Consider the following 21,686-nt stretch of genomic DNA (forward strand, 5'->3'; position numbering starts at 1 on the left):
TACATACTACCTTTGGTTCCCCTTTCAGTTTAGATTGTGCATTCATAATGTTATTCTTAGGTTGTACACTTCTCCTTGTATAGCCTTAAATTCTGCAATTCTTGCTGTTTTAATTCCACGATACCTTATTTGGTTCTTCATTTAATATGACACAGCAATAAGACAACTATAGTGTTTATGTTTTGGTTTAGTGGCCCTTATCAGTGTCAAGAGAAGCGCGTGTCAACTAGTGTGACAAAGACAGTACAGAGAATTAAAAATAAGTCTTCACACCGGTTTATTATTGTGGAAAACATTCCCTACACAATTTAAATAAAATAATCTGGAAACTGGAAAACGGGCTCCACACCAAGAGAGTCTACAGCACATCACGGAAAACGTTCATAGACCAGCTTGTCAGAAGAACTTTCATAAGCACGTAGTTGAACGTTCACTGTTGTGTCATCTTGGCTGCTTCGGCTTTGATGAGGGAGATGAGTTCCAGGTTTATTAGAAACACGAAGCGAAGTCCTGCGATCTATAGAAATAGACGTAGCAAGTAAACACCGTTATGTTACACTCTGTATATTGACGTCAATGACCAAATTATTTTGTCAATATTGACATATATTGCTATATCGTACAGGGGTGTTAACTCGCTGATAACCTCGACACGCACCTCCACCACTGAGTTGTTGTTTAGTTTCCACTTGTTGCCCGACAGGACCGGTCTGCCATCGATGTAGATGGGTCGCCTGCCCTCGTTGGCGATGAAGAAGTCCCCATTATTCTTCAGTTTAATAATTCCTGCGAACATCAAACGTCATTTTACCCTCACACGATTGTTTTTGTTTCGCACTTCCTCGTCATGTTAATTCACCTTGTTTTCGTGATATTTTCCAGGCGGGCCCCTCTAGTGACAGATCCACATCTATCTGTTTATCTTTGGTCGCGCGGCCCAGTGTAATCTGGGTGAGGATGAATGAAAAGAATGTAAGAAAGTTACAAAATTGCAACTGGATCTGATCGTGAGAGTACACACCACTGTGTTTGACGTACCTCTCGCGATCTCATGAGGTAGCGTACCATTCGTCCTCTCAGAGCGGCCAACGTCTGGTTGTCAAAGTCAGGCATGCTCATCCCTGTCGCGCGCAGTCACAGGTTAGCACAGGGGAAAAAATTAACAGATTTCTACTTATTTTTTCCTTCTGAATAGATTTTTTTGTTTTTTTTCAATTTGCTTTTCCACAGCATATTTTTTTTATGGAAAATAAAGTTTCTAGTGCAATTGGAATTTAGCAGAACAGACTGATGCTTTGTAAACTAGCTCCACTTCACAGCCATGTTATTAATGTAAACAGTGCATGTCTGTCAGTGGTCACACGCTTCTGAAATATGAAAGTCATCTTGACAAACTCAATTTAAACTCAAGTTAATCCATAAATTGATTCATTGCTCATCCCTCATTCTCTGCAATTGACGGCTATAGATGTCAAAAATTCATTTGAACTATTGATATTAGTTTAACATTTTCCCCCCACTTTTGTTAACAAGAGTATGAAAACCTAGAAAAATAATATTGTACATTTAGAACAGATATAAAATTTGTGATTAATCGCAAGTTAATTATTGAAGTCATGCGATTAATTACAATTTAAAAATGTTATCGCCTGACGCCCCTAATTTTTTATAGTCTTTTGGGGTAAAAAGAAAAGAAAAGATTATTTTAAAAAATGTCTACGTTTTCATACTCTTGTTAACAAAAGTGGGAAAAAATGTTAAACTAATATAAATAGTTTAAATGAATTTTCGACGTTTATAGCCGTCAATGGCAGTGAATGAGTTTTAATCATTTCTACCTGTGATACTGTCCACAAGGACCTGCCAGCGGGGCAACTCTTGCTCCAACTGCCTGATCTCCTTTTTTTGGTGACGATCAGATATCATCAGTTCTGGAATGGAAAATCAGATTTTTAATGTTTTCACTTTGGACAATTAATAATGCAAATGAAACGTTCGCCCTTCTTACCGTGTTCCAATACTTCATCTCTACTTTCTCTGCATGTGAAGACAAGATGACAAATGGATCAGAGGTGGAATTTGTTGGATTCTTAAAAAATGCACTAAAATGACACCATGCCTTGTCCACATTACATGACATAGGCAAAAAAAAAAAGGGGGGGGGCAACTTTCAGTTTGGGCAAATTTGATATAACTGGTGTCGGGTGCTCTTTCCCCCCGCAAATATTCCAGGGGGCGCTACTGAGTGAATTTTGATGTGTTTTGTTTCAATTGCATTTTCAGCAGGATACGCTGCAATAATTGGAGATTTTTAGGCATTTTGAGGCCCCCCAAAAGGTGCAAAATAATTCAAAAAAATGACTCAAAGAGGCTTGCTAAGGTCCTAATAAATAAAAAATGTCATCATTTGGCCCCAATTTTGCAGCAAATGTAGAAAACATACACACATATCCAAATCAAAGCATGCCTTACTTTAACTTGACATCATCAACAATCTGCTCCGCATCAGAGAAGTTCAGCACTTGATCCCCCTTTGGGAGCGGCTGGACTGCAACACAACACAATCATTAACACACACGACAATACATTTGTTTTTGTAATTGAATTACTACACGTTTGCATCACAAACAATTACTATAATGTCAAATCCTTTGACACTGACAGGGTTTCATCATTTCAAATGCTGATAAATGCAGTGAATTGAAATTAATGGATCATGTCCACTATAAATCAATCTTGGCAATTGTATACATTTGTAACTAACATAACAGTATTATAAGTCTAATATAGTCAAATCTGTTACGTAAAGGTTATTAACTCATTTACTTGGCATGAATTCATAAAATAAAACAATTATTAAAAATTAGGGACGACAGGCAATTCAAATTTTAAATTGTAATTAATCGCATGACTTCACTAGTTAACTCACGATTAATCACAAATTGTATATCTGTTCAAATGTACAATTTAAAAAATCTAGGTTTTCATACTCTTGTTAATAAAAGTGGGAAAAAATGTTAAACTAATAGAAATAGTTTAAATGAATTGTTGACGTTTATAGCCGTCAATGGCAGTGAATGAATTAAAAAAAGATTATAAAAAATTTGGGGCAACAGGCAATTCAATTTTGTAATTGTAATTAATCGCATGACTTCACTAGTTAACTCACGATTAATCAAACATTTTATATCTGTTCTAAATGTACAATAAAAAATCTAGGTTTTCATACTCTTGTCAACAAAAGTGGAAAAAAAATGTTAAACTAATAGAAATAGTCCAAATGAATTTTTGACGTTTATAGCCGTCAATGGCAGTGAATGAGTTAAGTCCACATGTTTGCCATGCCGAGCGTGAGCCGACTCACCACTCTGGTCATCCAGTAGGTAGTATTGCTTGAGAAGCTGCCAGTGGACCAGTAGACTTTTGGGAGTTCGGGATTGGTGAAAAACACTTGGGTGTTTACTCAGGAGATCCTGGAATATGTCTAATTTCGGCTGACTTGTCTGACGACAAACAAAGTAACATGCATCTGATTCCGTTGCAACGTTACAGCAGGGAGATCATCACCCAAAAAATCCACGTGCGCGTACTCACCGAGCCAATCTTGGCCAGCAGTACTTCCTCGGCCTGACTGAAGAGAGCTTTGCTTTGTATGGCAGCTACGGCTTCCGGGTGGAGCTGCCGCATGGCCTGCCACGCAAGTCTAAAGAGCCGCAACGGCAGGGAGGAAAGTGAAAAGTCAAAATGTCAACACAGCGGAAGGAAACACGCGGCTTGCCCGTCCGGTCGGTCTTACTTTGAGATGACGGGATCGTAGAGAAGCGCGTACCACCGCTCTTTAATTTCCCGCAACGTGAAACGACAGCTGAACTTGACCCCTAAATGGACAGATGTGAGGTCTGTTGTCTGCAGAATATAAACACAAATGTTTACGGTCACATACGGGCTATTAACATCACATCTGCACAATCAAATTCAAATTTCTTGCGCGGAAAACAGAATAATCATGATTGTTCAATCTTAAGACTGTGCTTAAAAAAACATCTAAATAATGATTCAATGAAAATGTTTTGTACTTAAGTGTTGAATAAAGAAATTGTGCCGACATGAACGTTTCAAACTCACCTGCAATACTGCATTAATGAGCAGCAGGTCATCTGTCGGCTTCCAGCGACCTAAATCTTTCGTCGTGTGTAGCGGCTGTTTACTTTTCTTCATTCTTTTGGTTATCGCCGTAGGATGCATCAGCATCGCGAGAGGCGGCGTCAAAGCCGGTCCTGATTTCGCCACCTGCCAAGATAGCACGTAGGATGAAATGAAATGAAATAAATAAAAATAAATTTTAATAAATCATAATTAAAACGAAATTTGTTTTTTCACTCATATGAATTCTTTACCTTCTTTTTCTCACTGGAAGAAGGCTCGCTACCTGAGCAGCGTAAAGGCTCCATGAGAGGAGGCCCTTTAACGCGGCTTGATGATTTTACGAGGCTGCTTTCCACCAGCTCATCGTCAAACTTCTTTCTCTTTATCGATCTATGGATGATGTTTGACCACATTGACAAGCACAAAAGACTATCGTCAGGCACAAGAAGTAACACATCTACATCTTTATTTATCCTCAACAGAATATGAAGACCAAGCTAGAAATAGACAATAGATTTAATGGAACCTGGAAGAACTTCTGCGTTTGGGAACTCCACTGCCAAACGCTTGCGTCGTTGTCCTTTTCACATCTTTTATAACAAGCGACTCTTCATCTTCTGAGCGGCTGTGTGAACCTGCAACTGCCATTGGCACACCAGGCTCAACCGCTTGCATCTGGTCAGAGCATAGGTCAAAAAAGACATTTCACATATAGAGAGAAAGTAGTATGTAGACTGTTGTTCACCGTTATGTTTTGTATTGTTTCTGTAGATTGTCGTTTGAAACTTTGCATTTAAAAAATGACAATAACTGAGATGTTTCCTGAACGCGACAGTGCAAGCTGGTAATGATATAATTTTTTTTAAACCTAGATAAACGTCCACACTTTTTCAAAAACCTCGCATTTATCAAGAATGTATAACGACCTCAACCGTACTTTGTTAGACGAACACGTCACAGCACTTCAGAACATCACCCGACCTAATAAACTGGCCCTTTTAGGCAATGTAATGCAAGCGATGCTACTTCCTTAACAGCTAGTATTGTTTACATGTTAGCTTTAGCCACAGGACCGAAGATACTAACAAAAATACGCCCCACTCCGTAACGTCTGCTCGATGGTCGATGTAAAACAACAATAATGTGAATCATACTTGCTTAATTTGATTGGAACGTGTTATCTTTAATCGTAATCTGTATTTACTGACCAACATTCCAATGTGAGCTAACGTTAGCCGCTGTTGATTAGCAAGCTAATACTAGCGAGGTGCAATTTCTCGTGACTCACCGTTCCTTCGTTGTTTTATTGCGGTATTAGATCCAGTATTTGGCTGCGTGTGTACTGTATATCGATGTATACTTAATCAAAACCGTGTAAGCAGGTGTGTCTTTGTACTACATCGCAAGATCGCAACAGCATACGGTTAGCATAGAGCTGGTTGTAGTTGTAGTCATGTTTTCCTCTTCTTGTGAGGAAGCGGCGAGGTCAGTAAACATGTTCGCGGCGCAATTGCGACATCATGTGGACTGGAGAGTCAGCGCGAGAAAAAAAAAGTGTATTCGAATATATGCAATGATGTATGTTTATATTCTATTGCCCGACGCCTGCGATAAATGTGTCTTGGTTTTAATTAAGTTATTTGCTAATTCTTTGCTAAAAACTCAGTCCTGTTACACACATTAGTTATAATAAAAACAATGACAAAAATATGAAGTTGTCTGAAATGGACCAATATACAATTCCATATGTGTATTTTTTTTTTTGATTTAGAGTTGGAAAAAATTCTGAATGAGTTACAGCAAGCAAATTGCACCGATTCGGTGAAATGGCCCAAATACTGGATGCTGTAATTTTTTGCTATCTCGTCGAGAAAGTACAGTATTATTGATCGTTTTCATTTTGACGCATTGTCTGTTGCAAAAGCAAACATAAAGAGTGCAGTACAGACACACGAACGTTGACATCCAGTACCACATTTCTGAGAAATGTATGCCTCCGCTACGTGCCAAAAGTTTAGTTACTGGCTTGCCAGTTCTAAAAATCTTTTTTAGATTCGACCTTGCACACACACCCACACTCACACACTCACACACACACACACACACACACACACACACACACACACACACACACACACACACACACACACACACACACACACACACACAAAACAATGCTTGCTGGGATTTTATTGTCATGTAATTTCAAAGTTCCATGATAAATTACAATAAATACAGAATTCAGACACTAATGTTGCTACGTTTCCAAAGTGTACAAAAAGAAAGGGAAAAAATGTGAGGACAGTAGCTATACAGACAGATTTACAAAGTGAATTCAAAATATTTGCACCTGATTGCTTATGAAAAGAAATGTTTCTAACAGTTGCCAACGGTGCAGAATTTTAAAAAGAACCCTATCTCGATCTTGATCCCACGAAACGTGCAGAAGGTCCCAAGTGAAACGTCCACAATCGTCATGCAATTTGGCGTTTAACCAAACGTTCTCAAAAGTCAAACACAACCTGGAGTTCAATCTTCACACGCGACATTGAACAGACAATGCGTCAAAATGAAAACGATCAATAATACTGTACTTTCTCGACGAGATAGCAAAAAATTACAGCATCCAGTATTTGGGCCATTTCACCGAATCGGTGCAATTTGCTTGCTGTAACTCATTCAGAATTTTTTCCAACTCTAAATCAAAAAAAAAAAATACATTTTTTTTTTTTGCGATGTCACCACAGCTGAACAGTGATGGTGAAGAGGAAAAGGTGTAACCATAAAACTCAAAATGAAACTTACTATAACATTGAAAATCACCTGGCTGCTCACCTGAACAACACAAACAATTACCTACACAAATTAATTTGACTAAGCAGATGCTAATGTAAATAGAATGGATTGCCACTAAATCAAACAATACAATAAAACACCACTAGGTGACAGTGTTGTACTGCAAACAACTTGTGCGCCTACTATTTTTTTTCCACAAGGTATTTTTGCTTTGAATTTTACACAAGTCAACTTATTATTATTTTATTTATTTACATTTGTCAGTTATAAATGAGAAAATGTTACTTTAAAACCTTGACTGCACAGCTGATACAGCTTTCATTATGGTGACATGATGAGCCTATCCTAAACTGTTTTACAGATTAGAATTTGAAAGTAAACCATCTTCATGGTACACATTTAATTTGGCATTTCCACTGTGACGCCCTGTCACGCATGCACCACACACTTGGACCATGAGTTCTTAATCACACCTGCTCCATTTGATCTAATACAAAAAAAAAATCAGCTTCAATGGCTTCTTAAATGTTGAATTCTAAATGATAGTCTGAGGAGCGTCTGCTAAACGACATTCATGGCAGTTCTCTGACTGATTTGTGCAAATATGCGTTATCATAACCAAAAGGCTCCCATGGAGCGGCCTGGGCCGCTGTACTCGACCCCAGCGGCGTCCTGTTTTTGAAATGATTGTGAACAGGTCGCTGCTTGCTCGTGTGCTCTTGAAGGCCGCGGCCACTTTCACGTAACTCAGCCCGCCGGGAAGAGTGGGTCATCGTTCAACAAACTGCAGGTTGATGGCATTTTCCGGAACGAGCAGCGTCCGCGTCATGGGCTTCACAGAAACACCTTCTGGGTCCGGCCGCACGTCGAACTCTATCAGGATCTACGGAGAGCACAAACACAGGGCAGATTGAGACGTGGTCAGCGCATGAAAAAACGCTTTTTGGTTAGTCAACACACTTGTATGTGTCTTTGAGCCAAAATAAAAACGGAATTGACTATAATAATCGATACAGTTTTGACTGGCTCAGTGTGTGCATGTTTTGTGGGATAAATGGCTGCGCGCTTCCACCGTTCCTTCTCAATATTCTATAAAGGGTGATTCCACCAGGGGGTGCAATTTCCCCATTTAAACAATGATTTCACGCAGCATTTCTTGACACCCCCCCTGTGCATCTGCATATATTTCACATACCAGAAACTGCTGCTTTGTATGAATGGCAACAGGTAATTTATGCATTTTCTGCCATCTAGTAGAAGCACATTTGATTGTTCTGTCTGATAGATGAATAAAGATAGATTATTTGTAGTTTAAAAAAAAAAGTGGATCAGATCAATTCAAACGCTGATTTGAGATTTATCCACATATTGAAAGATTTTTTTTGAGAGCTTAGTTCCGGGGTCCACTGTATTAGAGTATAAAAGACATACCGTGAAATCCCACGAATAACAATTATTTTCTCTGCACACCGATTTGCTGGTATATTTTATTACCAGAATAAATAATATGAATTATACAGATTCAAAATATACCAATACTGTAAAGTGTAAATGCTTTTAAATCCAGGTTAAAAACTATGCTCTTTTCCCAAACTTATAATGAAGGTCTTTCAAAGTGTTGTTAAAATCCTGTATCCTTGTCTGTACACTGCTTTATCATTTTAGTAAGATTTCTTTACTTTGCCTATAAATCTGTTTGTAACTACTTTTAAATGTTTTACTTTTATAGTATGTGAAGAATATTGAGTAAGATTGTGGTTGAAATGCGTTATAAATCAGTGATTCTATTTTTGTATAATTTTTTTTTACAACCCCTAGGTACTTCCTAGGTACCTTTAATTAAAACGTCAACAATGTGAAAAATGTTCACCCTCTTTTTTTGTGATTTTTTTGGGGGCAACAAATTTTAGTGTTATGCACGGAATTTAATTAAATGATCATCTCTTTGACGGTATCAGTCAAATCAGAGGATTGTTATCTATGTAAAAGAAAACATTTGGTAAAAAGTTATTCCGTTTTTTGAGAGGGACAATACTGAATAGTTTAAAGTCATCAATCCAGATGAATTGTTTATAAAATTGTGTTCTTACCCTGGCGAGAGCAAGGTAGAGCTCCAGCTCAGCAATACGCCGGCCTATGCAGCTGCGCTTTCCCACCCCGAAAGGCACCGAGGCGTACGGGTGATGGGTCTGGTCCTTTGTCAACCATCTGTGCGGCAGGAACTCATTCGGATTGGGAAAGAAGGCCGGATCGCGTGACGTTGCAAAGTGGCACAGCGTAATCAGAGTCTGGAAGAAGTCATTTGAGTGTTACGCTTTCACAGTGCTGATGATTCGTCTGAAGTGTACCAGATGTGAAGACTCACATTTTTGGGAATGAGGTAGCCTCCAACCTGGATGTCTCTCTCAGTGATGACCCGAGCATTCGCAGGGATGACCGGATACAACCTGGAAAAGGTCACCAGCCTGTGAGCATGAACAAACGTGCGCATTTCAACATGGCTTCTTTTGGAGGATTCTTACCTGAGCACTTCTTTGACCACGGCCTTCAAAAGACGCATGCGTGCTACATCTGCTGCCTGGGGCACCTTCCTGCCTTCCATTACGCTCAAAACTTCATCGTGCAGTGAGGCCTGCACCTCAGGATGACGTGACAGCTCGTACAGCGACCAGGACATCGTGCAGGATATCTGGAAATAACATAAACGTCATTAGAATTACAATAAACTTAGTATTGAGCGAAACACTATCAGAATAAATCACCTACATTTACAGTATAAATTATAATATTTGTTAGATTTTAGCCTATATGTGGTGTCAATAGACATGGGCCAATAATAGATTCTGACGGTATGTTAACGGTGAGCAAAAATATCACAGAATATTATATTAGATTAGATTAGATTATGTTATATTAGATTAGATTATACATATATATCATATTATATTATATTATACATATATATTATATTATATTATATTATACATATATATCATATTATATTATGTTATATTATATTAAATCATATTATATTAGATTAAATTAGATTAGATTTTTTACATTAAGTGTTCAACTAGAATAAATGAATAAATAAATAAATTAATAAATGTTAACTGTCAATGGTGAGCTATTTTTTTTTAAAAACAGACCCATGTGCTACTCATGTTGTTCTTGGGGCTAACTAGTATAAACAGGCACCTCGCACATGAATCAAAATGCCCCCGAGTAAGTAACTAACTGTATCTTTCATCTAATCTCCCTCCGTCATCCCTCCTTCTCTTCCGTGCATAGTTGCTCACGCCTCCCCGCTCGGTCTCTGCTCGCCAAGAGGGTGGGGGGAAAAAAGTGACTAGCCTCCAATTAACTTCAAAGAGGCGGCTCGCGTACTCAGCTCTGAAAGCCTTGCTTAGAAGTCCCCTCAAAAAAGAAAGGAAGAGCTCAATGGCAGTGTCGGACAGTATTAGCGATGATTGAAATCTTGAATTAATTAATTGATTGAACAATTTTTCAATTTTTTATCAAGTACCACCCGCACGGCCCACCAATGCAATATATACATGTAGGTAAAGTGTGACAGCAACAAAGACAAAGAGGATGTTTGGTCTTACGGTGTCGACGCCTGCAAGCAGCAGCTCAGTGATATTGCTGTAAATAGTCTTCATGGGCAAATCTGTTTGGGACAGGAAGTAGGCGAGGTAGTGGCCTTGCACTTCTTGGCAATTGCTTTTTCTCTCGGCGTCTTTCAGGTGCTGGTCAATGTGGCTTTTAGCTGGAAAAGCGGCACAAAGTCACGGCATGTTAACGCGGAGGAACAAGGAAGAAGATTATAAGAAAGATTATGATTATAAAAGTGGATACGCAGGTTGATGATGCACTTTGAACATTACATGAAACATTTCCACATAATCCAGCCTTTACATTCCCATATGTTGTAGTGCGTGCAGTTTAAGGACTATAATCTCTGGTTTGCTGATGTAACTTTGGATGAGCATAATTATTTCAAACATGTTCGATTTTCATGTTTGGACTCCTAAAACGGGCGGACATGCGTAGAAGCAAGTATGGAGGACCCAAAATGCCCCAAATTAAAAATAAATAAATAAATGTAGAAATAAACGGATATTAAAAATAGGTTTCAAAAAGTAAATACTGAAAATAAATATAAATGGGAATAAAAACAACACAAAATATATATATACACATAAATAAATAAATAAAATAATAAAAAAAACAAGACTGCCCCCTCATTTGAATAACATTACATGACATATGTCATGCTGACAACGTCAATAAATATGAGAGCAGAGCATTTTTTATGTATTGATTGACATTTAATTCTATTTCTAAACAGTGTTCCCTCGTTTTCCGCTGGGGTGAGGTCCCAAAAGATACCCGCAATAAATGAAATCCGTAAAGTAGCTCGCTTTATGTTTTACAGTTATTATAAATGTTTGAATGTTTCTAAAACCCCTCACCATACACTTTTCTCATCAATGCATTTACTTTTTCTCACATTTCTCTCGTTTAAACATTCTCATTGTTCAAACCTTCATAAAGTTTATACAAATATGTACAACACTGTGAAAAAAATAAAAATACATGCAAAATTGCACACACAAAAATCTGCGATACAGTGAGACCGCGAAAAGTGAACTATTTATTTATTATTTATTGAATTATGGCGAGGGAACACTGTACTTATTTTTGTATTTATTTTTTGTAATCTCGTTATTTATTTATTTAGTTATTTATTTATGTATACAGTGTTCCCTCGCCATAACGCAGCTCACTTTTTGCGGCCTTGCTGTTTCGCGGATTTTTTTGTGTGCAATTTTGCATGGATTTTTTATTTTATTTTTACAGTAATGTACCTATTTTATAAAATTTATGAACGTTTGAAAATTAAGAATGTTTGAACTAAAGAGTAAATGTGCCTCGATGAGAAAAGTGTAGAAATTGTGCGGTGAGGGGTTTTAGAACCTTAAAACATTTATAATAAATGTAAAACATAAAGCTAAATACGTTTTTGAAATATATATATATTTTTACAGTTTTATTTTCACATGTATTTATTTATTTATTTATTTGGGCCATTTTTGGTCCTCCATAAAGCAAGTAGTGGAAACCAGCACGAGCCAATAGGAGTTGAGAAGGCCGGAAAAATAATTACAGGAAGTGTAGATGTTGATTTTCTTTTTCTGTGTTTGGTTTGAGCAACTTCATCTGGAGTTTCACGCAACACTAATATCAATCTTGATTCACCCTTTTTGAGGACATGATTTGATTATTTAGGCACATTCCATAGCTCTGCAATTACATAAGCTCCAGAACCAAAGACCCAAAAGAACCTACCAAATTCAAACAGGTTGTCCCAGCAATGGCAGAAGGCGTTCCAATGTTTGGGGAATAGCGAATGCATCCATCTTGGGAGGGCCATGGTAAGAAGCGTCTGGACAAACATGGTGTTGATGGACTTGATGAAGAGCTCCGTTTTTTTAGGAACCACCGGCTCCAGACAGCCGATTCTGGACTCAAACAGCACGGAAGAGATTCCTGTAAAAAAATAAAAATAAAATAATAATAATAATTAAAAAATTGTCATTAATCATCGCTTGGTCCAAATGTATTCAGTGACAGATTTACTGTACTCGTAAGCTTTAGGATTTATCAGAGCTGATGTGACAAGATTTATAGTATACCCCCATCCACTATGTTTTTACAGCATTTATGGCACTTAATTTTGAAGGTATTTAAATGCCCTTTTATAATCATACGAAGACATTTAAACACATCTAAGATTTTGACAGATAGCAAGAGCAATAGATAACACAAACATAATGTACATTGTAACAGTGTATACTGATGCTTCTGGGTTTGGAGGGAACAAATCCTGTTTCTTCTAAACTTACCATCTCACAATTTTATTTATTTAATAATCATGCTAAACGATGTACAATATAAAGTGAACCTACAGATGTCCCTTTCTTTAGCCCAGATAGATAACAGTGGGCAAAATTCAATAATTTTCCACAAAAATGAGGCTGTGCTGGAATCACGGACTTATGTATGACGGGACCGTCAACAGGACCCTCGCGGCTGAAGCCAGAGGGCAGCCATCTTACGTTGCCACTTTTCCTGACAACCTTACCACTTAGCAGTGCGTGTTTTATGCTAGGATCCCTTTATGGAGTCACGAGAGCCTCGTCAGCAAAAATGTCAGCAAACGTCAGTGTTTGAATTGACCAATCAGAGTATATTATCTCAAAATCATGAATTGTGACTCACACAGGTTAGCTTTACCTTTCACGGTGATTGATTTTACTTTGATTGTTCTGATGAATTTTTAAGTAGCATCCAAAATAACGTGAAAACGCCGCTGAGAAATCAATATAAGATGGCCGTCAGTTACGCCACTTGTTATTTCATTAATATTTTTTTTAAGTATACATTTTTGGGCTTTTAGCCTTTAATTGATAGAACAGCTGAATAATTCATACTGTATATACACTAGTGGCTGGAATACAATAGCCAACTGTATTTCCTGTTTCATTCTTCTTCTTTTTCAAATGTACAGTTTTAATTAAACTAAATAAGTACGTGCTCCAGTGGTCGAAAGAGGAATTACACCCGTTTTTTACAAACTGCAAAAAATTACGTCTCGTCATGTACTTGCTGTAAGACATTTATGTTTATTCTATGTTTTATCAATAAAGTTTTTTTGCAAACTGATTGTGTTCATCATTTTCTTCTGAATTCATTGCAGAATTGTGTGCATTTAAAAAAAAAAATGTACATTACAATATATGCTGCTATGATGTTGTGGAGTTCAGGTATCTTCTTTATCAATGATTCTCAAAGTGTAGGATGGTACGAGAATCGCTGCCAAAGTAATTTTTAAATTCAAACCATTAGCATTTAACATCAAATCAAAATATAACCCGCAATGGCAGGGCCTTTTACTGTACCATACTTAAGCTAACCATAGCATGATGCTACATCAGCGGAAAAAGGAAATAGGCACGTTCAAACTATCTGCTTCATCACGAAACAGCCATTTGAACCTCACCCTCGAGGCCGAAGTAATAGAACTCCCTGGCGATGTCGGTCACGAGGCCTTCGGGTTGTCTGCGCAGGCGCAGTTTGACGATGAGGTCGCTGACCACGCCGTTCAGGGTTTGTTCGTAAGCTTCGACCGCCTTGGGCCGCAGCATGTGCTTCGCAAGGAGGCTTCGCACCTCCTGCCACTCCTCGCCTTCACTGAGCACAATACAGATCAACATCATCGTCAGTATGCCTGGGCTTGTTTTGGGAGTTAATGAGGAATGTGACACCAAGCATTTTGGAGTAAACAATTAAGGCGCAATCTCATTTTTACCGTGTTGGGACGGCAGTGGCTCAGTCCCTAATGAGTTGGCTTTTAGGACTTGATGACCAAGAAAGTTTGTACAGAAGACACACAAAAAAGGTTTCAATGTACAGTTTGCATAGCTCACTCAATTTGATCTCGCGCTGAATGTTTATGACGTGTTTTTTGCATGTGAGTAGTTTTGTGTTTTCTGAAGTCATGCCACATCCATTACAGTAGGTGGCAGTGGCGCTCTCATTGTCAGAGAGTCTGCAATGGATATGAGCTCCTCTGCAGACATGTATTTATAACAATTTTATAGATACTATTATTTTATGAGACTATTTATAGTCATGGTGGAGAGTTGAGGTGGGGGGGCATGAAATACTTTCTTCTAAGAGGGGGGGCATAACAAAAAAGTACAAGAGAAGCATTGCCTTAATGCGTACAAGAAAATGGTTATTTTCATTTTACAATTGGAACGGAATGCGTAACTCGCTCACATTAGCAGTATTTGCATGACGTTTAATTTTTGGTTCCTACCAATAATTCGGTGGCGTTTTGAGGCGGAACTAATCGTTGCCTTAAATTTCCGCATGGTCACATAAGATAGATGCACGTCTGACAAAATTGCAGTTTATTTTTTATCAATAAAGTTTTTTTGCAAACAGTGTTTCTCATTTTCTTCTGAATTCATTGCCGAGTTATGTGCTTTATATTTTGCGTTACATGCTGCTATGATGTCACGGAGTTCAGGTATCTTCTTTATCAAAGTGTGGGATGGTACGAGAATCGCTGCCATAGTAACTTTTCAATTCAATCCGTTAGCATTCAATGTTTACAAACAGTATTTTTGGACCTGATACTGTATTTTCATGTTGGTTATAATGGTGCTACTTGACTATCATCTATTCATAAAACAAGGCTGGGAAATTAAGGTAAAACGCTAGCACGGTCTGTAGCCTGCTGTACGTCACGTCAATGACGTCATTCGTCTTGGCTGGACATTAAAACTTACGATGTCAACAGTCCGTAGTGCTGACCTCGGAGCTTCCTGTAGTCCTTCCAGGATGACAGGTTCGAGCGCATGGGGCGCTGGCCCTCCTGCCTCAGCACCTGCTCAACGAGCGCCGGATGAGCTACATGGACCGTCTTGATGGGGCCGAAGCTCACCTTCCACATGGGGCCGTAGCGCTGCACTCCTTCCAGCTGCACGTGAAACACGGGTTTGAGCTCATGAAACCAGCAAACTTGGGTGCATCTAAGGTTGTCAGTTTTGACTGAAGATGACTTCCCGGACCTTAGTATGGCGACTGACTGACGCTGTCATTGCCCTGCAAGGTGATGTTTTTAGAATTACCCTAAACCCGTGTGTCAAACATATGGCCCGCGGGCCAGAACCGGACTGTGAGGGGATCCGATCTGGCCCGTGAGGACGCAACTCAAATTGCAGTTTTTCACTAAAATGTTGCTAACGTTCTGAAATTTGGCTGTTACTCAGGATCAGATGGTGTAGTGGTCACTGAAGAAGTGGGTATACTCTAAATTTTCAAATATATATTTTTTAAAGTATAGTCCAGAAAAACACCCTCTTTTAGAAACGGTGACCTGTAAGAATTAAAAATCTGTCATTTGTACTTGCTCACAATAATAAACTTATCATGTCTTGTTAAGAACAGTTTGATAACACAAGCAGTTTTAAATAATGTAAAATGTATTTATCATGAGGAAAAAATAGAGTATATGTTATAATACAAATTACAATATGTAGGGAACAATGAACAAAAATAGTGAAATTAAAATTGTTTTGTGCTGAATTTTAAACTATTTGTCCCCGTTTTTGTGATTTAATTTACCGGTACTTAAAAATCAAGTACCAGCCTATGAAAACTTAACTGGCAGCATCCACCCCGGGAATCGAACCCACGTTGCGATTAAGTATCCCATGAACGAGGGCAAACCATTTCACCTGAGCTAAATTTCTTGGTCACCATTGGGGCTCGGGGGGAGCATTTGAAGGATTGTTTTCCTCGACATGGCCCGCCCTACTCTGCCTCCGATTGGCTCATCAGCCCTCATGCCAAAAATTAGCCAATCTAATCAGTGTAGGCAGGAGGTACCAGCCAATTAGAGGCAGAGGAGGGTAAGCCGTGGCTGAACGGTGTGCATCAAGGGGGTATTTAGAAGGGGGTATACTCCATACCCACTAAAAAAGAAGTGCATACCCTGGATTACACCACTGCTCAGGATCTGATGCAAAAGTTGTGCACTCATTTTTTTGTTCCGAAATTTCAGATTACTCTGCGACAAGATAATAATGAATGGGATTTTCAGAATGCACGTGTAATTATTTGCACCAATAAAAACTGGAAATGTTTTGACCTGTTGTTACCTCGAGCTTATCAAGCCACGGACGTACCAAATTTGGGTTAGAGTGACCCCTAAATTAAAATAAGTTTGTTTCTGTTCACACAATGTAAAATGGAATTCATGTATTTCACCTCGAAGGTTCCTCTGTATTAATTGGAAATGCAAGTTTTTGGGGCACATCATTAAGGAGGGAGACCGCTTATCCAGTGATCAAAACGTGTATGGACCCTTTTTGGCAATTGCAATAGGCACACCAGCACAGTGAAATGCAAGATACAAAAAGAAAAAAATCCTCATTAACAGAGTTCAGTTTTGTCTTACTGCTAAGTGATAATTGTGATAATAAATACATAAATAATAAGAAATAAGTGATAATTTGGCAATGAGTGGGTTGTTAAACTGCATGAGCTGATGTTTTGGTTGAGTTTTAGGGTAAAAAGTTCTAATTTGATGGAATGCAGCTTCAAAAATCGACAATTTACATCAACGACTACTTTAAATGGATTAAATCAGGGGTGCTCAAGTCCGGTCCCCGAGAGCCCCTATTCAGCCTGTTTTCCATGTTTCCCTCCTGCAGCACAGCTGAATCGAATGATCAGCTCATCAGCAAGCTTTGCAGAAGCCCGATAACGATCCTGATCATGAATCAGGTGTGTTAGTGTAGAGAAACATGGAAAACAGGCTGGATAGGGGCTCTCGGGGACCGAATTTGAGCACCCCTGGATTAAATTCTTGAAACAACCAGAAAGTGCATTTGCATTTCATTCTTGGTCTGTAACCACTCATTTACAATAAATAACCAAAAAACTTCCCAAATAATGTAGTCAATTTCCATAAATGCATTCAAATGTCCTGCTAATAATCTCTTTGGTTGCAGTCACGCCAAACGTGCTCCCTTACCTGTAACTGGTGCAGCTTGGACAGCGCCCGGCGGACTAACAAGTCCCAAGCGAAGCCGGGCATCGACGTGCCGGGCATTTCGTCCATGCTCCTCACCGTGGTCCCGTCGGGAGCGACCGCCGCGCCCTCAGCCCACCTTCCGACCCACTTGAGGAGGTGGGAGGCGCGCCGGCTTGAAACTCGGAGAGCTTGCTGCAGCATCCTTCTCAATGAGATCATGGAGCCCTCGCCGGACGCCGATGCTCATTTTCTCTCCCCCCGCCGGGTTGGAGGCTCTATTTATAACCCCGGCGACCTGCTCCTCGAACCCGCGGAGATAAAGCTGTACATTTTCTGATTCGGGGGCCAATCGTGGGTGTGTGTGTGCGGTCCAGGTCCCGCCCCCGCAGGGATGAAACGATGGAGCTTGGAGGTGTGTCCAATCACAGGGTCGAACAAGGACCATCCCCGAGAGGCTGCACACGTGGAGTTCCAGGATAAATAATACATGACTTACTTGGGAATGTGTGTGTGTGAGCGGGGAGAGAAAGTGAGAGAGAAAGAGAGGGTGCGAGAGACACTGGCTTATCTCTAGCACTTTGCTCCCCCACAGACCCCGCAGGCTGACACATTTAGTTATCACGCATTCGTGCGTTTGGGGCCATTCTAGGCGAATGTTAACAGGGGAAAGAAGGGCTACATCATTGGGATGCTGTCACTGCATTTTTTTTTGGGACACTTTTGCACATTGGCAACATCTCTTTTGATGCTGGGAAAGGTACAAACAGTTAGTGGCAGAGGCGGTTCGAGGATCAGAAGTTTTGGCTGCTGAGCACATCAGTTTGGTATGGAGGGGTGCGGTGGGCTTGAAGTTTTGATGCTCAACAACATACAAGGCCACATACACATAACAATAAGCCTTGTATGACACAGCAGGAATTGGGGAAATGAAAGGGGAAGCCAACCCCCCATTTTTTGGGACAATAATATGTTCTATGCAGCCCCACACGTCTAAATACTTTATTTTGGTTAATATTGCATTAGTGAAATATGAGCAGTGATGGGAAAATGAAGCACTTGCGATATTTTTATTTTTTTACTCCTCTGGATTGTGCTCTTGGTTTAAATATAAACACCAGTATAATGGAAATGTATTACATTTCTACTTTGTCTTTAAACCAAGTGCCATCTAGAGGGGTTAAAAAAAATCACAAGCTCTTCATGAAGCTTAATTTGTCCATCACTAAATATGAGTTAAGCAGCAAAATTCACCAGTTTTTACCAGTATCAGAAGGCGGCCATTTTGCCATCTATTGAAAATGACATCATAGTTGCTCATGTCTCAGATAAATAACCAATCGCAGCTCAGCTTCAGAAAACAGGTGCGCTGTGATTGGTTGTTGCCTGAGCCCTGAGCAACTGTGATGTCATCTTCAGTCGACAGCAAGTGGCAAAATGGCCGCCTCCTGAGATAGATCAAAACGGTTGGATTTTGCTGCATAACTCATATTCCACAAATGTAATATTAATCACAATGTCATGTTTAAACTGGTGAAGTCACGTATAACATATTATTGTCAAGAAATGTTTAAGGTTGACTTCCACTTTAAAACTCATTCACTGCCATTGACGGCTATAGAAATCAAAAATTCATTTGAACTATTTCTATTAGTTTCACCCCCCCTCCCCACTTTTGTTAACAAGAATATGAAAACCTAGGAAAAAAAATGTATTGTACATTTAGAACAGATATAAAATTAATGATTAATCTTGAGTTAACTAGTGAAGTCATGTGATTAATTACAATTAAAAAAAAAAGTATCGCCAAATGCCCCTAATTAAAAAAAAAGAAGAAAGAAAAGATTATTAAAACAGCCCGTCAGACTATTGAATTTTTTAATTGTAATTAATCGCATGACTTCAATAGTTAACTCAGGATTAATCACAAATTTTATATCTGTTCTAAATGTACAATAAAAAAAATATATAGGTTTTCACACCCTTGATAACAAAAGGGGGGGGGGGGAATGTGAAACTAATATAAATAGTTCAAATACATTTTTGACATCTATAGCTGTCAATGGTAATGAATAAGTTAAACACACGGCTTATCGTAAAAGGAGTTTAGGCAGCATTTGTATATAAGCGATGGTGTTGTTTTTGGGGCACATCCCACAAACGTCAGCGGAACCAATTGGGCCTTTTTCCACTATCAAACAATTTAAATAGATAAGCAAACAATGCATTTTATCACAAAAAAAAAAAGTAATATCAAATCGATTTGATTGAAGCATTCTTCTGTGTATGCATGTTCACCCCCACAAAAGGCTCCTCAAGAAGCACTACTTTAAAGTTGAACTGGAATAACCGGCCAGTCTGGTGGTGGTGGACTATATTTAAAAGCGTCTCCACACAATTATTTTCGCTGACTTGCTGGGTTTTCCAAGCCCGGGAGAAAAACCTGACCTGATTTAATTTGAAGTGGAATTGGTGTAATGCGCCATGTGTGTGCGCCGCGTTGAGTGACGAGCCAACGGCTATACTCCCGAGCGGCCTCAGGGCCTTGGCTGACCCTTATACAACACTTGAACCAGAAGTCTTAAATCAGCAATGGTTCAGGGAAATACACGGGACTGGTTGATTCTCTTCTTTAAGGAAATTAAGACATGGTGGAGTTTGGCATCAGTAACGTATCGTGTGGTGAAGTCAAGTATTTGAAAGCTTTTGCCTCTTTCCAGTCCAGTAGTGAGCTTTTTGTCCTTTTGCGGCCACTATACCTCAGCTCGTTCTTTAACAATGTAGAAGTCCAAGTCATGTTTAAGAAGCAGAATTATAATTGGCGGGACATCATTCTATCCATTTTCATACACTATTGGCTTTATGAAGCTATCTTTAAAAAAAATAAAAAATCAAGCAACAACATTGGGAAAAAATAATTTCATCATAACAACATTCTATCCCATTATTCTAAATAAAAACACCAATACACCCAATAAATACGATTTATTTCTCTCTGATGAAAAAAAAAAAAGGCAGGGGGAAAAAAATATTACTTCTCAGTGACTTCTCATTTCCACCTACAAATTTATTTTCCAAACTTCTATTTAAGCTGGTATAGATTTCACTGGCTTTAACGTCCTGATCTAAATCAGGGGTATTTAAATCATTTTAATGCAGGGGCCACGTTCACCTGAGTATGATCTTAAGTGGGCCAGACCAGTTTGTCTGTGGCCTAACGAGGTATAAATAAAGAGCTAAATTAATACTACAAGTAAATATTATTAATAATAATAAATAATAATTACAAGTACATTCTGAAAATATTCAGATTTTTTATTATCTTTTTGCAGAGTAATCTGAAATTTCTTAAAAAAAATTAATGCAATTTTTTTCATAAATAATAATTACAAGTACATTCTGAAAATATTCAGAATTTTTATTATCTTTTCAGAGTAATCTGAAATTTATTTTAAAATGTTTTGCATTTTTTTGTATAGATAATACAGTAAATATTAATAATAATAAATAATAATTACAAGTACATTCTGAAAATATTCTGATTTTTTATCATCTTTTCGCAGAGTAATCTTAAATTTCTTAAGAAAAATTAATGCATTTTTTTGCACAAATAATAAATAATACAAATAAAAGTAAATAATAATAATAAATAATAATTGCAAGAACATTTTGAAAATATTTAGATTTTTTTATTATCTTTCACAGAGTAATCTGAAATTTCTTAAGAAAAATTTGTGCTTTTTTTTGCATAAATAATACAGTAAATATACAAACAATAAACAATAATTACAAGTACATTATGAAAATATTCATTTTTTTAAATCATCTTTTCGCAGAGTAATTTTAATTTCTTAAAAGGTAATGCAACAGGAAGTCAGACTCTTGCTCCACTCCTCACTAAGATTTGAAATTACCGCTCAAAGGGGGTGTTGCCTGGTGGATCGTTGGGTTGCGAATGGGAAGAGGGTTGGGCGTGGTCTGGCTGTAATTGACAGCAGCAACTTACTAAGAAGGCGTGTATGAGACTGAGCCGGTGGGTGGTGGGGGCGACTACGTCATGCGGAACAAGTGACGTAGTATGTGTCGTCTCGTGTTTATCTCAGTGTGTAACCTTAAGATGGCACCAAACAAG

General features: G+C 38.5%; 2 protein-coding genes across 2 annotated transcripts; both read right to left on the bottom strand.

Moving 5' to 3' along the window:
* Positions 1-260: 260 nt before the first annotated feature.
* mcrs1 (microspherule protein 1) lies at positions 261-5,636 on the bottom strand. The gene is made up of 14 exons (XM_086086847.1): positions 5,435-5,636; positions 4,673-4,821; positions 4,398-4,536; positions 4,126-4,290; positions 3,797-3,906; positions 3,595-3,703; positions 3,365-3,503; positions 2,473-2,548; positions 2,009-2,037; positions 1,839-1,931; positions 1,039-1,121; positions 860-947; positions 659-786; positions 261-517 (listed from the first exon to the last, which is right to left on the bottom strand). The coding sequence occupies exons 2-14, from the start codon at positions 4,819-4,821 to the stop codon at positions 431-433; spliced, it is 1,395 nt and encodes a 464-aa protein (XP_085942973.1). The 5' UTR covers positions 5,435-5,636; the 3' UTR covers positions 261-430.
* Positions 5,637-6,321: 685 nt separating this feature from the next.
* On the bottom strand, positions 6,322-18,044 carry cyp27b1 (cytochrome P450, family 27, subfamily B, polypeptide 1). The gene is made up of 9 exons (XM_086086845.1): positions 17,558-18,044; positions 15,306-15,496; positions 14,009-14,199; positions 12,295-12,495; positions 10,551-10,711; positions 9,465-9,631; positions 9,308-9,389; positions 9,033-9,230; positions 6,322-7,825 (listed from the first exon to the last, which is right to left on the bottom strand). Exons 1-9 carry the CDS (start codon positions 17,774-17,776, stop codon positions 7,712-7,714), a joined length of 1,524 nt encoding a protein of 507 aa, XP_085942971.1. The 5' UTR covers positions 17,777-18,044; the 3' UTR covers positions 6,322-7,711.
* Between the last annotated feature and the right edge of the window lie 3,642 nt (positions 18,045-21,686).

This window comes from Leptonotus elevatus, chromosome 10 (genome assembly GCF_054856555.1).
Source record: "Leptonotus elevatus isolate MCC_2025b chromosome 10, RoL_Lele_1.0, whole genome shotgun sequence".
Lineage (NCBI taxonomy): Eukaryota > Metazoa > Chordata > Actinopteri > Syngnathiformes > Syngnathidae > Leptonotus > Leptonotus elevatus.

What these genes read in the sequence shown, in the direction of transcription:
- mcrs1 (XM_086086847.1), bottom strand. Translation starts at nt 4,821, where the DNA reads ATGCAAGCGGTTGAGCCTGGTGTGCCAATGGCAGTTGCAGGTTCACAC. An exon ending in TGCTGGCCAAGATTGGCTCG is followed by an intron (nt 3,504 to 3,594) that starts GTGAGTACGCGC and finishes GTTTGTCGTCAG; the next exon opens with ACAAGTCAGCCGAAATTAGA. An exon ending in CCTTGTGGACAGTATCACAG is followed by an intron (nt 1,122 to 1,838) that starts GTAGAAATGATT and finishes TGCGCGCGACAG; the next exon opens with GGATGAGCATGCCTGACTTT.
- cyp27b1 (XM_086086845.1), bottom strand. Translation starts at nt 17,776, where the DNA reads ATGATCTCATTGAGAAGGATGCTGCAGCAAGCTCTCCGAGTTTCAAGC. An exon ending in GGACAACCTGTTTGAATTTG is followed by an intron (nt 10,712 to 12,294) that starts GTAGGTTCTTTT and finishes CCGCTTTTCCAG; the next exon opens with CTAAAAGCCACATTGACCAG. An exon ending in GCTACCTCATTCCCAAAAAT is followed by an intron (nt 9,231 to 9,307) that starts GTGAGTCTTCAC and finishes GACTTCTTCCAG; the next exon opens with ACTCTGATTACGCTGTGCCA.